Below are 16,956 nucleotides of genomic sequence, written 5' to 3'. Positions count from 1 at the left end.
TGGCCTGGCCTCCCAGTGCAAAGCTTGTCCATCTACTCTTCTACCCATGAAAGAGCAGGAGGCCACCAGGTCAGGAGGGGCTGACCCTAAACCAGGAGAGGCCATGGGCCAGAGTGTGGGTATCCTTTCAGGCCCCTTCCGGAGTGAATCCAAGAGATGGGTTGAGTCCATCCATACTCATTGTCACTGGGAGGTGTCTAGTATTATACCCATTTTATGGAAGAAGTCACTGAGGCTAAGATATGGAAGCTCAGAATGAGGGCCCTCTGCTAGAGTCTGAGGCTATTTTTTTGAGCCTAAACAAACAAACTTTCAAGCTCAGGTGGGTTGGAAACGTAGAGGAGGAAAAGGGTCTCACCTGAGACCCAGTTGTCTATAGTCCAGGCCAATCCCCAGTCAAATGGTTGTCAGTAAGTTTGGAGCCTAAAGCCTTGGTCAGCTTATGACCTGAAAAGAACAAACCACTGCAACCTCCACCCAGACGACATTTGCTGGCCTAGATGGTGCAGATACCCAGGGGACTTAGCCAGCAGGACCCCCCAAGGGCTGTGTGACATTTTGCAAATGTGTTTCATGGTGCCACCTCCCCGAATCAGGCTTTCTCCCCTTTCCCCAGCTTGCCTCAGGTGAGTGAAAACACTCTGTTTTCATTCCACTTGTTATGCCTAACTCATAGCAACCAAAGACTTGTCTTCTGGAGTGATGCTCCCTGAACCCCCTGGACCTACAATTTGAGGGCCCCCGTGGCCCTCCGTGGCAGCACCGAGCCAACCCACTTTGCACAAACGTAGCTGCCTCCAGCCCTATTTTCCCAATGTCCTGGGGCCAAGCTGTGGTCAGTTATTAGCAGGTGGGGGCAGAGTCCCTGCTCTGCCTCTTACGTGCTGGGTAGACACAGGGCTTCCTTTCTCTACTTTTGTTCCTCTGTTTCCCTCTCTGTCTCAGTAGTCTGGAAGAAGTCAATTTATGACCGGGGTTCAGGAATCACCTGTGCAGAAATGAGGTCTGTCCCTGAGCCCTCCCCTCCCTTGTCTCCCACAGCCTATTTAAGAGCCTCAAAAGAGAGGTTACGAGCTTCTCAAAGAAAGAAGTGAGATTGTTCCACAACCAGGGCCCTTTGATTCAAGCGAGGGAGCACTCTGGCTTTATTGTAAGGAAAACCAGGAGAAGGAGCTGGGCCAGCCTCACATCAGCAGCGCTGTCAGTGAGGGCAACCCAGGAGGCTGTTTACTTTCTGGGGCTGGGGAAGGGCCTTGGCCACATTCAATTTCTCCACGTCTCTGTAGCAGTACAAATTGGGGCCTTGGACGAGGTACAAGCCGAGACCATTGGCGGAACACGAGCTGGGGCCCAGAGACTTTTCCGTACACAGGGCCGCGTCAACCTTTTCATGGGGCCAAGGAAGCTCTGTCCACGTGGCTTGAGCTCCTAACTTCAGGTCCAGCCACCACAGCTGCCGTCCTGGGAAGAAACACTGGACATAACATGGCTTCCACATCATGGGGATCCTGACCTGGCTCTTCTCACGCCATGACGGGGATCTGTGCCACGGAGAAGTAGCAGAACAGGCCCCCCCCAGCACCCGACACCCCTCACCTGCCATGACGTGGAGGCGAGAAGACCCAGGACAGGTAAAGGCTGCATCCACAGTATCAAGGTTGATCCCATGAGGGCTCCCGAATTCCTTCTCCAGCCGCTTTGGATAACCATCCACTAGGATATAGCCTCCCTTTGTCAGGAAGATATATACCTGGGTGCCCTGGAGGACAAAGGACATTAGTTAGCACAGAGCTGGGTGTTTTCCCAGTCTCCACCTCATGAGTCACTCCCAACACACACCTGGATCAGATAGAGCTTATCGTCCCAGGAAAAGGCAGTATCCACTGTTGAAGGACCATGGGGCCACAGATGCTCAATGGGCCAGCTATGCCACCCGTCCTGGCTGGTGTCCAGACGCCAGTAGTGGGATCCTGTGGGGTAGCAGAGGTACCTCTAGTACTGGTAGTAAAAGGCCAGGCAGTGAAGAGGCAAGTGACAGACGCAGGGGTGAGTCTCGAGAGGGAGGAAAGAATGCATCCAGAGGCCAAGAGGGAAGAGGCCATGTGAGGAGCTGAGGAAGACTTGGTTGGCAAAGTTGGACATTGTGACCTAATTGGAATCGGAGTCAGTAGGGGCCTGACGGAAGGGCGAGCTTGGAGAACAGTGGCCAAGTTGCCAGGTAAGGCCAACGTCCGTCATGGGGTTCAGTGGGGTCTTCTTATGCATCTCAGATGTCTGTGTGCAGAGATGCTACAGTGAGACAGTGGCCAGGAGTTCAAAGAGAAGCACGGCAGCAAGCTTCCCCTGGGCGTTCTCACGCTGGCTGTGTTCTCTAATCCCTTGAGATGGTAGGAGACGGAGGGAGTAGCCAGACCAGCACCCTAATTTTCCTCTCCCCTTTTCATAACAACTTATTAGAGGAATTGTCTAAACTCTCATTTACCTTTTCTTCCTCAGCCCACTTCACTTACATTCCTGTTTCCCTTTGCCATTGAGATTTCTCTTTTCAAGGTCACTAGTATCCTCCAACTTGCCAAATCTAATGTCTACATCTTACTCTACCTCTCAGTGGCATTTGACTGCTCACAGGTCCCTTCTTTAAATATCTTTTTTGGATCTTGGCTCTGTGATTCCAGACTCTTCCAGGGTTCTTCTTAACTTTCTGACTCCTCTTCAGCCTGATATCTATTATTGGAATCCCCCAGTTTGGACCTCTGCTCTATCTATACTCACTCTCTTGGTGATTTCACCTAGTCCAGGGCTTTAAACACCACCTATGTACTGATGACTTTTGATCTGTTCCCTTTGGATCTGATGGACTGCTTCTTTGAGTGTCAGGCGCAAACTCAGCTGCCTACCTGACCTGTCCATTTGGGACCATTAGACACCAAAACCCTAATGTGTCCAAACTTATTTCTGCCCCCACCAAACACACACACACACACACACACATCTCCTTCCCTAGTCTTTCCCAATTTTAGAAAAAGTCACCTAGTTTCCCAGTCCCTAAAAGCCAAGTCATTCTTGAAACCTCTCTTTCCCCTTCCCCACTCCGATCAATATCCAAGGCATTGGTTAAATGCTATGGGCCCGACTTCCAGAATACGTCGCGATGACCCCTCACCACCTCTGCTGCTGTTATCCCAGTCCAAGCTGTCATCACCTCTAATCCAGACAGCTGCAAGAACTCCTTGCTGGATTCCCTGCTTACACAATTGTACCTCTGTGACTTATATTCCACAAGAAGCCAGGATGATCTTTTAAAAAAAATAAGTCATGGGCTTCCCTGGTGGCGCAGTGGTTAAGAATCCGCCTGCCAATGCAGGGGACACGGATTTGAGCCCTGGTCCGGGAAGATCCCACATGCCACGGAGCAACTAAGCCCGTGCGCCACAACTGCTGAGCCTGCGCTCTAGAGCCCGTGAGCCACAACTTCTGAAGCCAGCGTGCCACAACTACTGAAGCCTGCGCACCCTAGGACCCGTGCTCCGCCACAAGAGAAGCCACTGCAATGAGAAGCCTGCGCACCGCAACGAAGAGTAGCCCCCGCTCGCCACCAGCTAGAGAAAGCCAGCGCACAGCAATGAAGACCCAACGCAGCCATAAATAAATTAAATAAATAAATAAATAAGATAAAAAGACAGATGCTTAAAAAAATAAGCCAGAACATATCACAGCTCTGATCAAGAGCCCTTCCCGGCTTCCTTTTACAGTTGAAAATCCTTACCAGGCCCATGTCATCTGACCCCTGCCTCCCTCTTTTCAAGCCACTTACCTGGCTCCTTCTCAGCGTGTCAGCCACACTGGCCTCCTTTCTTGCCTCCCCAAAGTATTTGCTGTCTACCCTCCCTAAAATGCTTCTCCTCCAGTGCTTTACGTGGCTAATTCCTTTTGATCACTGAAATCTCAGCTCAAAAATCGTCTCTTCAGAGAAGGGGCCCCTAATTCTCTTCACCTCTATCCCATTATCCTGTCTTAGTTTCTTCACAGCTTTTTGGGGACACTTAACATTCTTTTATTTTATATTTTAAAACATCAACGACTCATACGTTCATTTATTCTAGCTTCAAATGGTATTTGAGAATAAGAAGCATTCTGATGTTCCCAGAACACATCACAGCTGTTAACACTGCCTGAAAGTATGCTCTTTCATTTTCTCTTTTTTACTGTCCTCTCTCCGTCTAGCAGGCTCTCTGAAGGCAGGTGTCTCATCTGCCATGTTCACGACTGTATCTCAGTGCCTAGAAAAAATGCCCAGTGCCTATCAGGTGCTCGATTATTTTTTGGTGCTCGAAAAATAGCTGGTATTCCCAATGCAGCCACAAGTTCTCCTTATGGGTATTAACTGGGCAAGTCACAGTGACTACATATCCACCTTCCCCTCCTGCTGAAACTACCCTGCTTGTGGCCCCTATTTTGAGAATCAGAGCTGCGCTGCATTTTGTGCAGAGGAAGTAAGTGCTGAGCCCCCAAAATCCATTAGAGGTCGATGCAGAGGCCGACCAGCAGCCACTTGAATGTGGTCTGGAATAAAAATATGGGCTGAGCCAGTCCCATTCTCTCTCTGGAAATCCAAGTAGGAAAAAGAGAGCCGAGGCAGTTATCAGTCGGATCTGAGGCTAAGAGATCCTGACTAGAGAGAAAGTAGAGAGGGCGTGATGGTCCCTGTGCGAGCCGAAGTAGTGACAAAAAAGAAAGAATGGATTAGCAGCTATGAGGTACAGACAAGAGATTTATCAATAAGGGAGAGGAGAGGACCAGCCCTGTGCTGAGTGGCTGGGTCACACTGGTGTTTTCACCAAGATAGTGAGTTCCCACCTCAGCTGGGTATTTTTAACATAACAATATTCTCTCAACAGCTATAGAACATCTCTAATACTCTTGATTGAGGAATTCAGCTGCATTCTATTTATGGACACATGGTCTTGAGGTTCCGTGATCTCTCCATGGCTGGGTGTTCTCTCTACATCTCTGTGTGGTCCCTGTGGCCCTATTTTCTTAGTGTCTCTATCTCTATATCTCTATGTCTGTTTATCTCTCTATCTCTGTAAGCATTGCTGTTTCGCTTTGTGTATGTGTCCTCCCCATGGTGCCTCGCTCTCACCATAGCTGCATGTTCTTCTGACACTTATGTGTTCTTACTCTGGCATATATTCTCAGCATGGGTCTACCTTTTCACTACAGGTGTGTGTTTCATCACGGATGCACGTTCTCATTACAGCATGCATTCCTGCTGTGGGCATATGCTCGCCTTGCAGCTGTGTATTTTTCATTATAGCTTCGTAGTCATATCTGATCAGATTTATTCAGGGATTAGGAGCAAGAAGGGATTTTCACTCTTCTGTATTCTCACCACTATTTTACGTTTGTGTCTGATCATACACACATCTTAGGCTGAGTGTAACGTGGTAGGTCACTCCTCTTGGAGCTGTCCTCAAGTATAGACCAAGACTTATCACTGCCTGTCTGACTAGCCCCAGAACATCCTTAGGTATCATCAGATGGCTTTTTAATGGCACAGGTCTGGGGAGAGGGGTTTCTCCTGGTCACTCGGAGGAGAAATCTCTTCAGGCTGGTGAAACTATTGCCTAAAGGTCTAAGGGACTGAACAGTTGTTGGCTGGTTCTCAGCAATGGGAACATCTCATCCCCAGGTAATGCTGTGCCCAGAGGCCTGCACATAGGAACCAGGCACCTGGAACAAGATGGAGCTCCTGATGAGAAGCTCAAGGTGGGGAGGGCCAGAGGACCCTGCGAGACATGCAAGAGCAAAGAGAATACGAGGAGTCATGGGGCCAGGAGGTCCCTATGTACCAACAGATGGTACTGGGAGGCAGACAGGTGAAGCTAGAGGCCTCAGCGATGAGAGACAGGTTGAACCATATGCATCGGACGAAGTGAGGGGTGAAAAGGGGCATGATAGCGTGTAAGGATGGGGGCCGACGGGACAAAATATGGGGCACAGTGATGAAAATGGAGGAAATGTGCCAGAGATGGGAGACACACGTGTAAGAGACGGGAGGTATGGAGGGCAGAGATGGGGGAGTTGGAGGGCATCTCTTACCACTGAAGGCATAGGTGGCACCATGTTTGTCAGACAGCAGTGCAGACACGTCTAGATCTGGGCTACAGCGTTTATCCCCATGGTGAGTCGCATTCCTGTGTCCATGGCCTTGGGGGAGAGATGGGTGAGGGGGAACACAGGAAGGCAAGAGGTCAGAATGAGTTCCGAGGTGGAAGAGATGGCTGGGGTTATTGGGGGTGCAGGTTGTCCCCATATGAGGACAGCTGGGGAGAGCCAGGATGGAAGTGGAGCTAGGGCAAGGGCCAAGGTGTCATTCCACAGGGTGAAGGTAGGAGCTGGGTTATATGGGGTCCGCGAACTCAGGGAAGGTGGACAAATTCCAGGAGGTCCCAGGGCTTGGGCTTTCTCACCTCTGCCAGGGCAGGGCATAAAGTAGTCTCGGACATCCAGAGGGTATTTAGGCTGCACCATTCCCGTGACAGGGCTGAAGCGCAGGAATTGGTTACCCCGGAAGCAGTAGTAGCGGCTGAGCCATCGCATGGCAGAAGAGCAGTTGCCAACAGCCTGCCAGGGACGTTCCTTTTTGGTTTTTGTAGTGAAGTCCCAGAACCACGTGCGGTTGCCTTTGTCCAATCAACCAACAAGCATTCAGTGAGGCTGGGCTGTGCCTTCCCTTGTGTTTGTACTGGCCCCAGGATGGACCAGCTATGGTCGCCATCACGTGGAGCTCACAGCCCAGCAGGGAAACAGTTGAGGAAAGTAATCATACAATAAAATGGAGCAGCAAAGTACACGTGATCAGCTCAGCAAGGGCGGTGGGACGAGCCAGGGAAAGCTTTCCAGAGAAGGTGATACTTAAACTAAAATCTGAAGGAGGAGTTACAAGGCAGACAAGATGGGGAGATGTAACTCCAGAAACAAAAGTCTAAAGCATGAAGCAAATTGGGTGTACAGGGAACAGCACAGCGTTTCTGGGGCTTCATATTCAAGGTAAGCGTTTGGTGAGACTCAAGGCTGGAGGATCAACAGGGACTGGGTCACGGAGAACCTTGTATGTAAAACTAAGGAACATAGATTTGTCCTAAGGGTCATGGGGGACAATGAGGGACTTTTAGCAGAATTACACCCAGTTACCTTCTCCAGGATGACTTCCCCTCCTTCCCCTACTTGACCTCTAGACCATAATTGGCTTCTCTACTCCTTCCCTTCATCAGGAAACCATATAGTGGTTCCACCACCACCACCATCCCTACCACTACCTCTATAACCACCAACCTACCACTACCCCAGGCTCTCTTATTCCAGCCTGGACTGACCTTGGAAGAACAAGACACCCTCACTTCTGCATTCTTCACTGTGACATTCCACAGCTGCATCCACTGGGGATGGGATTCCAGGAAACTCCTCTTGGAGCAACTTTGGATATTCCTTATTCTCATCAGGAGGGTATACCCAGACTCTGTCCCCCTGCATGCAAAAACATGCTATTTTTAGTATGCACGCCAGATACTGCCACTCTGCCGTCCCACACATCTTTGATCTATTGCACTTACATAACATCCTTCTGCAGTCCCACACACTCTCAGTCCATCTGTGGACAACAATGTGCTGTCCCCTTGCGCATTGTGAGAGGCACTGGGGATAAAGGGGTGACAAGACTCTGTCTCTGCCTTCAAGGAGTTCACTGTACAAAAGCAGAAAGGATCCTACAATCCTAGCCATGTGAGCCCCAAGGTGGAGGCATGTGAAGTGCACTGGGAATAAAGGGGGAATACCTAAGTCAACCTAGAGAATTCCTGGAAGGCTGCACAGAGGAGGAGGCATTTGGGCCAAGAGTTAAAAACTGAGCAGGAATATTCCAGGTAGACAAGTGTGGACTGGGCATTATCAGCAGAGGGAGTAGCATGTACACAGCATGCTCATGTGGCTGGCACACAGTGAATGTGGTGGAGGAGGAGATAAACCTGTAAAGATAACCAGGGTCCAGGTCTCAAGACCCATGTGCACCTGGCTTGCAGGAATCAGCATGTGGTGGTGCCATTTGCTGAAACAGGGAACTCAGGAGGAGGGGTGGATTTGTACAGAAGATATTGAGCTCCGTTTGGGGGATGCTGAATCTGAGGTGCCTACGAACGTCTAAGTTGAAGATGTCAGCCTGGAAATCAGAGAGAGATGTCTGGAGCTCCGGGGAGAGATCCAGATCTGGGGTCCACAACGTGGAGAGAACTCAGAGCTGTGGCAGTGGTTGAGATCACCCAGGCAGGGTGTATGGAAGGGCTGGGGAGGATCCCCAAGAAACATTCAAGGCGTGGCCCAGGATGAGAAGCCTGAGAAGAGCAGGAAAAGAGGCAGGAGGGAAAACAAAGCTGGTAGCGAGGGCCGCCCCGACCACACAGCATCCTTGTGCGAGTCAGGGGAAGGTGCTAGGAGCAGACACAGGCTGGGCCAAGGCCTGGGACTTGACAAGCACAGTGGGCTGGATTTCATCCTCCACTTGCCCCTCGGCCAGGTACCACTGTGTTGTGAACAACCTGGCAACCACAGGAAGAAGACTTGATGCAGGGTCGTGGAAGCAAGGGAAGAAATTTCCCGGAAGGAAAGGATGGTGGACAGATTGAGGAGTAGCAGAGAGGTGTGGACGCAGCTTAGGACTGAGGAAGAGCCCCTGGGTGTTGTGCTTCCCAGGCCCGCGTGCACACCGACTTCCCTAGCCTGAGCTTTCTCAGAAAAGGCAGGCGCAGGGGGGAGGAAACCTGGAACCTGTTGGTAAGGGCTCCATGCCAGGGCCACTTGGCGGAGGGTCTCTAGTGTTGATTCTAGCACTTCCTGGCCTGGCCCTGACCTTGGCCCAGCCGTACCTTGATCAGAAAGACTCTGTCATGACCGTGGCGGAATGCAGCATCCACGGGGCCGGGGACATCCTTCCACCTCTCTGAGATTAACTCTCGAGTCCAGTTTTGACCCTTCCACACGAACTCCCCTGCAAAACGCACACTCACTGAGGGACCCGGAACAAACTTTTGGCCTACTGAGCTAGTTACAAAGAAGCTATGGGTGATAATCTCAGATAATTCCTACGATCTCCCGCAGATGGATACACCCTCGATGAAGGGGACCAAGTCTGAGGTCCCAAATGCCCCAATCCCAGCCCCTCCTACCTTTAAAAAACAGCATAGTCCCATGCTCATCCAGGGTGGTAGCATCAAAGCCCCAGCCATCCGAGCAGCGTTCTGGGAAGGAGGTGGGGCGATAGCAAATAGAAGGCCAGTCAGATGATACAGTGCAGAGACACAGCTAGACAGATAGACTCAGGAAGTCAGGGTCTCACCGATCACATCGGGGTCCAACTTGGTTGCATTCCCACGTTCAGCTCCATGCCTAGGGGCATTAGCCCTAGAGAGAAGACACGGAGATGTCTAGCTCCATAGGGTCCAATCCCTCTCCTTTAGCTCCTGACCCCAGACTTGCCCCAGACCTAAAAACTGACCCTAGCCCACTCTTTTTTTTTTTTTTTTTCTTTTGCGGTACGCGGGCCTCTCACTGTTGTGGCCTCTCCCGTTGCGGAGCACAGGCTCCGGACGCGCAGGCTCAGCGGCCGTGGCTCATGGGCCCAGCCGCTCCGCGGCATGTGGGATCTTCCCGGACCAGGGCACGAACCCGTGTCCCCTGCATCGGCAGGCAGACTCTCCACCACTGCGCCACCAGGGAAGCCCCCTAGCCCACTCTTAATCTGGAGCCCGGTCCTCCTCCAGCCCCGGCTTCACTCACAGAGAAAGAGGATGGGCGTTAGCCAGAGACCAGCACAAGCCCAACAACCACGGTACAACTGGTGTTCCCAGTGCCCGAGCCATGATGAGCTGGAGAGGCCACAGGACAGTTCTGGGCACCTGGATGAGCCCCTATATAGGCATGGCAGCAGCACCCCGCCTCCAAGCCTGCTGGGATGAGATCTCTCAGGGCTATGCCAATATTGGCTGATTACATCAGTGCAAATAAGGTCAGGGTCTGCACAGAAATCTGAGTCCAAGACTCACTCTTCCCGGCAGGGGCCATCCCCCTCCAGTGACTTTTGAGCAGTGACTAGCCCAGCCCACTGGTGTTCGACTGTGACTCTCTTCACCTTGGTGATGGGCCTGAGTGCCCATAAGGTCGGGAAAGGGGACCACCTTTCTGTGGTTGGATCTACCTCAACAATGCAGGAGGAGAGAAGAGGAAAGGAACATTTCTGTGTACTGTGCCATGCCCAGCTCTGAGACCCCTAAAGACCCTGACACTTACATATACTTAGTGACCACACACACACACAAACACACTTAGAACTACTCAGAGAACAGCTTCTTCCCAGCTCCATCAAGGGCCTTTTGGGGGCATTCCCAAGCCTCTCTAGCTTTGCACTTGATGGGTCAATAATATTTCACTGTTGCCAAAAGTCCAAGTTCCACCCTAGCCCCCACCCCCATTGACAAAGAGCTTTGCAAAAATCACCTGGGAGGGAAGGGCTGACAGTAATGGTGCAGGAAGAGGTGTCTCTCTTCCAGAGAGACCTACTGGTAATTAGACTTTCTCCGTAGTTTCCACCTTAAGGGGAAAGTGTTTTGTTTACCTATCACAGAATAAATAGAACTGTACTGGGGTTTCACAGTATTTACAGTTGATTCTTGCTTAAATGTTATCCTCTCAATGAAGCCTTTCTTGACCACCCCTTCTAGCTATTTTAGACTCTCACTTGTTTCCTTTGTTACTTAATAAAACTTGAAATTATTTTGTCCACTTACGCTTCTGCTTCTGCTTCTGCATGCTTGTGCTTTGTTTCTTTGCTTGTTTTGATTTGCCTGTTTTATGTACCATTACATTTTTTTAAAAAATTTTTGCCACACCACGCAGCATGTGGGATCTTAGTTCTCCAACCAGGGATCAAACCTGTGCCACTTGCATCGGAAGGGCAGAGTCTTAACCACTGGACCACCAGGGCAGTCCCTGTACCATTACGTTTTCTCCATCTAGTACCTGGCATGTACAGGCATACCTCAGAGATAGCTCAGGTTTGTTCCAGACCCTTGCAATAAAGTGAATATTGCAATAAAGCGAGTCAAACAAATTTTTTGGTTTCCCAGTGCATATAAAAGTTATGTTTACATGGGACTTCCCTGGTGGCGCAGTGGTTAAGAATCTGCCTGCCAATGCAGGAGACACGGGTTCAATCTCTGCTCCGGGATGATCCCACATGCCGTGGAGCAACTAAGCCCGTGCGCCACAACTACTGAGCCTGCGCTCTAGAGCCTGCAAGCCACAACTACTGAGCCTGCGCTCCAGAGCCTGCGAGCTACAACTACTGAGCCCTCGTGCCACAACTACTGAAGCCCACATGCCTAGAGCCCGTGCTCTGCAACAAGAGAAGCCACCGCAATGAGAAGCATGCCCACCGCAACGAAGAGTAGCCCCCGCTCGCCACAACTAGAGAAAGGCCGCGTGCAGCAAAAAAGACCCAACTCAGCCAAAAATAAAATAAATTTTTAAAAAATTTAAAAAGTTATGTTTACACTATACTGTAATTTATTAAGTATGTAATAGCATTAGGTCTAAAAAAATGTACATACCTTAATTTAAAAATACTTTATTGCTAAAAATGCTAACCATTGTCCGAGCCTTCAGGGAGTTGTAATCTTTTTACAACAGTAACATCACAGATCACCATAACAAATATAATAATAATGAAAAAGTTTGAAATATTTCAAGAATTACCAGAATGTGACACAGTGACATGAACTGAGCAAATGCTGTTGGAAAAAAGGTGCCAACAGACTTGCTCAACACAGGGTTGCCACAAACATTCAATTTGTAAAAACAATGCCACATCTGTGAAGTGCAATAAAGTGCAATAAACAAGTATGCCTGTAATAGATGCTCAATAAATATTTGTTGAATGAAAAAAATTAATTTCAAGTACTGAATAGTGTTACTAACGTTGCAGCCAAATTGCTAACAATTTTCCTGCTTCTGGGGTAAGGAGAATATCAGGATTGGGGGTGTGTTACTTTGGAGGCATGTTGTGATCTAAGGGTCCCAGGTCTCCTTGGCACTGACCATCTTATGGTCTTGTTTCTCTCTCCAGTGTCCTTGCCCTACATCCCTCTTCTCCTCTTAGCCCTGCTATCTCTGGTACCTGCTATCTTCGGCACTCACTGGGGCTACTCCCAAAGTCTGCCCCATTTCTATCTGAGATGTAGTTGCAGGAGACAAATATGGGCAGAGTCAGCTCTGGGCCAGGCTGAGGTTCCAGGATCCCTGTTCCCCAGTCCAGCCTGAAGGAGCCCTGATCCCTCTCAGATGCCCTTGACATACATAACCTTAGCAAAGGTCTCACTTCCCTCATCTACTCTGCGAAGACTCCTCCTAACAGGAAGACAGATTTCTGGGACCTCTGGAACAGCGTGTCGTCATGCCTCTGCCCAAAGCCTCACCATCCTCTCCTGAGTTACAGTGAAGACAGCCATGTTAACAGCATTCCTCCCCTTAGGTTAGTGAACGAAGCTGGACTCCCCAGGCCCTCGGCAGTATGGACGGTGCCTCGGCTCCCTCAGCAGATACCTGACACCCACCTTCTCCCACTGCAGGGCGTCTCTGACTGCACCTGCTTCCCCCCAGCTGCTGGGCACTGGGCACTGGGGGCCGCTACTCCCAGACTCCCCCTCTCCTGTTCTTCAGCCTCTCAAACCTTATATAACCTTCCTGGGATTCTCCCTCCTTGAGCACCCCGTGAACCTTTCATCAGCAAACCCCTCAACAAGCTGTCTCTAGCTCCAGAACTGTGTCTGCGTGTCCTGCAGATTTCACTGAGCCTGCCTGGGGAGATGGAAGCGTTCACACCGTGTCCCGGACACCCCTCAGAAAACCCACAGTGAGGGTCTTCGATAATTGTACTGGCAGGGCCCCGCATGGGCCTGCTGGTCCAGGCAGCAGCCTCCCTGTGCCCTAGCCGGGCTCTTTTTTTTTTTGTTCCTAGCCGGGCTCTTTGAGGGGAGACAGCACATATACTGGATGGCGGTTTTTCAGCTCAGCCTCTTCTTTCCCACACAGCTCTGGTCCCCTTCATGGCACCCCTATCTACCTGTCACAGAAGAGTGATTTGTGGCACTTTTCCAGTGTTGTTTCCTAATTTGCTTGTCTACCCTAAGGTGGCTTAGATGCCATAATTGGAAGCCTTCCTCCTTCCTCCTTCCTCCCGCCCACTCCCATCCCCCCAGCCTCTCAGGGACTAGACTAGCACAGAGTCTTCTACATGGCAGGCAGCTCAGGTTGAAGCTCATATTCTGAGCAGGGGCTGAGAGGCCATTTGAGAACCCAGGCTGTGGATATGTTGGCCATCCTGGTGCTGGTAACAGGGCACAAGGCAACTGTTCTCAGGGGGCCCAAGATAGGGCTGGCCTTGCTTCTCTTCTCCTCACTTGAGACGGCTGTTTCTGCTTGTCCTGAGTCCTTCCCAGCGCGCTGGCTTCGGCTCAGGACAAAGCGCTTGCCCATACTTGGGCCTGAGCGCCCCCTGGAGGCCGAAGGGATCAGTGCGCTCCCACCCTTCGACCAGTGGCCACAGCCCCGGAGTTTTACCTCCCAGAAACTGGCTCCCTACAGCCTTCCTCCTTCGCTCTTCTCAGCCTGGCTGTGGGGCCTTAGTGCCACATCCTCTCCCTCTGCAAACCTCTGCTGCCCAGAGCGGGTGTGGGGATCTCAGTCTCTTGCTTGATTTCTTGGGGAATTCAAGCCCAGAAATATACAACCGTCCCCTTTTCCATGTAGCCTTCCCAGTCCTAACAAGCAGCTTTCTGGCTTCCCCCTAAGGCAGTCTGAATACGGGCCTGCAAACATCTTCATGGACAGAGCTTTCCCCTGCATTGCCAGGGACCACATTTAAGCCGGACACTGACCCACTGTCCCTTGGAATGGATGTGTGTGTACAGCCAGCCCTGCTGTCATCTGAGTTCTCTGACCTCACTTACTTCTCCTGGGTCCACTGAGGGCCTGCTGCCTGTGGCTGTGTACTCCAGGGAGCAGAGACTGGATTCTCCCTTGCCCTGGGCTTAGAAGAATTGGGATACAGCTCCAGGTACCAAAAAGTGCTTGCTGCTCCCAACCAACTCCTCCAGGATTTTCTCTTGCTCTGTTTCTAATGGACCTTCCTGCATAGTCTATTCTTGCTTCCCTATGAATAACTAATTATAATATTAATTTGCTCATATCTGTTGGGCACATGTACGTGCCTGGCATTGTGCTAAACATTTAACATGGATTATTTTATTAAATCATATTATTGGTATGATTTAATAAAATATATACTGTATTATTAGTCCCATGTTACACATGGGGAAACCGACTTTTGGTGTCTTAGCCAAAGCCCATTATTAGCAACTGGTAGAGCCATGATTAAGATCTGGCTGCCTGACTCCCTGGGGTGTGCTCTTTACCCTCTCAAGGGGTGTGCTTGTGCATGTTTAACAGCCAGCTTTCCAGAAGGGAAAAAGCCCTGGTTTGTAGCATTTATTAGTTTCTGTGGTGTAAATACTCCTATCACGGCCATCTTCAAGCTACCAACAAGCATCTTCAAGCTGCATCTTCTCATGGAGTTGAGAAGAAAGGTACAGTAACATACTACTTACTATGTGGTATTTCCACCTTGCAGATAAGACACATATAAATAACCCCAAGAGCACAGGTAATAGTAAAATGCAGTAAAATAATTAGGAAGTGATGAGTTTTGAGTATTTATTATATTTCATTTTAATAAAATGAATTTAATTTTAAATTTACATAATTTAATTTTTAAATAATGGCTGAGTTTTCAACAATCAGTTGTCAAAATTCTTGCAAATTTTGGGAATCCCCTGGTGGTCCAGTGATTAGAACTCCGAGCTCTCACTGCAGAGGGCCCGGGTTCAATCCCTGGTCGGGGAACTAAAATCCCACAAGCTGTGTGGCACAGCCAAAAAAAAAAAAAAAATTCCTGAAAATTTGACAATGAGCCCTCGTGGGCCAATATGAACCAGCTCCAGCACTGCACTCTTCACCATCATGCCTTAATGAATAGGACCAGGATTTTATCTGCTTTATTCAATGCTGTATCTTCAGTGCCTAAGCAGGGTCTGAAACACTGTATGTGTTTAATAAATATTGAATTCTATTGTTCCTACTTCCTAATTAGACCTAAGAGTGCAAACACCATCATTTCTTATCTGATTACTGAAACAGCCTCTCCCTCTCTGCTTCTCCTGCCCCTCTATAACACATTCTTTGTGGCAACCATGGTACTCTTCAAAAACATATCTGAGACCACATTATGCTCTGGCTTAAAAGTCTTTTTTCTTGAAGATAAAAATCAGTCTTAATTCTACTAGCCAGAGAACACCACTATATGTTGACATTTTGTCTATTCCAGTCTTTTTCTATTCTTGCAATTTCCTTTTTAAAACAAAGGTATGATTTTATAAACCTTTTTTTCTGGGACTTCCCTGGTGGTGCAGGGGTTAAAAATCTGCCTGCCAATGCAAGGGCACGCGGGTTTGAGCCCTGGTCCGGGAAGATCCCACATGCCGCGGAGCAACTAAGCCCGTGCGCTGCAACTACTGAGCCCACGTGCTGCAACTACTGAAGCCCGTGCGCCTAGAGCCCGTGGTCCACAACAAGAGAAGCCACTGCAGCGAGAAGCCCTCAAGCAGCAACGAGGACCCAGCGCAGTCAAAAATAAATCAAAAGAAAAAACAAACCTTATTTTCTGTTAACAGTGTATCTCAGACTTTGGCGTTTTGAAAGGATGCATATAATTCCATTATACGTGTAAGCAGAACTCCACATAACCATTCCCTGCTGATGGTCATTTAGGTTTCTCTGGGATTTTTTTTTCTATTATAAATAAAGCTCTGATACACATTGCTACACACACCCTCTCTGTGCATTTGCCCAATTATTTTCTTAGCAGACATACCCAGAATTGCAAGACTGTAGATGATTTTAAGGCATCCAAAGTCTTAAAGAGGAGCAAGTTAGAGATGTTTAATTTTCTTTTGTTTTTCACATTCACTTCTCTTCCCACCCCACAGAAGCACTGTCCAGCTGCCAGTTCATCCCGTAAGGCATCCCTTTCATCCCTGTCACTCCGGGCCCGCGGAGCGGCTAGGCCCGTGAGCCATGGGCGCTGTGCCTGCGCGTCCGGAGCCTGTGCTCCGCAACGGGAGTGGCCACAACAGTGAGAGGCCCGCGTACAGCAAAAAAAAAAAGACTTAGGCCAAATAAGTCAAGGCATAGCTTCCACTCCCTGTCACCCCTTCCATCTACTTCTGGGCCCAAGGTCTGAATCGGAAATAAAACGCCCACTCTGATCAGATCTAGGAAAAAGTGAGTGACTGCCCCCACACACACCACCCGCGCCCCGCCCTGGCTTGAGATGACTTCTGCGTGGCTTAGGCTGGCGCTGAGTGACTGATGGTTAAGCACACCACCTCTGCTGGCCAGGGCACGGGCTCAGGCAATCCTACTCCTAATTGGGGCCAGGCCCTGTAACACTTGCCTTAGAGCCTTCAGGGAGTTCATCCGTCCCTCCACCTGCTTACCAGGTCCCAACCAGTGGGGCCGAAAAGCAGCAGGAAGGTGAACACACCATGTGGTCCACACGGTGTCCCTTTGATCTCTGCAAAGCCCCTATGGTCTTCCACAGGTGCATGGACAGGCCCTCCCACCCTAGCCCTGGGAATCATGCTACACCAGGACAAAGTCTTGAGCTTCCCCATGACCTCTTATAACCAACCCTCCCAGACCCATGACTCCCCAGATACTGTTGAGTGCCTTCTCTGCCAGTCACCATGCTAGGTGCAAGGGGCGTAAGAATGAGTAAGGTGCTATAACTTA

The 16,956-nt window shown here is 49.8% G+C and overlaps 1 protein-coding gene across 1 annotated transcript; it reads right to left on the bottom strand.

The window, feature by feature from the left end:
- Positions 1-1,080: 1,080 nt before the first annotated feature.
- On the bottom strand, positions 1,081-10,005 carry HPX (hemopexin). Its single transcript, XM_089915224.1, has 9 exons — positions 9,832-10,005; positions 9,392-9,456; positions 9,222-9,293; positions 8,922-9,043; positions 7,380-7,530; positions 6,474-6,686; positions 6,103-6,210; positions 1,840-1,970; positions 1,081-1,759 (listed from the first exon to the last, which is right to left on the bottom strand). Exons 1-9 carry the CDS (start codon positions 9,912-9,914, stop codon positions 1,202-1,204), a joined length of 1,503 nt encoding a protein of 500 aa, XP_089771350.1. The 5' UTR covers positions 9,915-10,005; the 3' UTR covers positions 1,081-1,201.
- Between the last annotated feature and the right edge of the window lie 6,951 nt (positions 10,006-16,956).

This window comes from Delphinapterus leucas, chromosome 7 (genome assembly GCF_059928025.1).
Source record: "Delphinapterus leucas isolate spDelLeu-1000000601 "Yukka" chromosome 7, BTC_Dleu_Yukka2, whole genome shotgun sequence".
NCBI classification, from domain to species: domain Eukaryota; kingdom Metazoa; phylum Chordata; class Mammalia; order Artiodactyla; family Monodontidae; genus Delphinapterus; species Delphinapterus leucas.
Note: the sequence above shows the minus strand (reverse complement) of the source record. Positions and strands in the feature narration are given on the sequence as shown.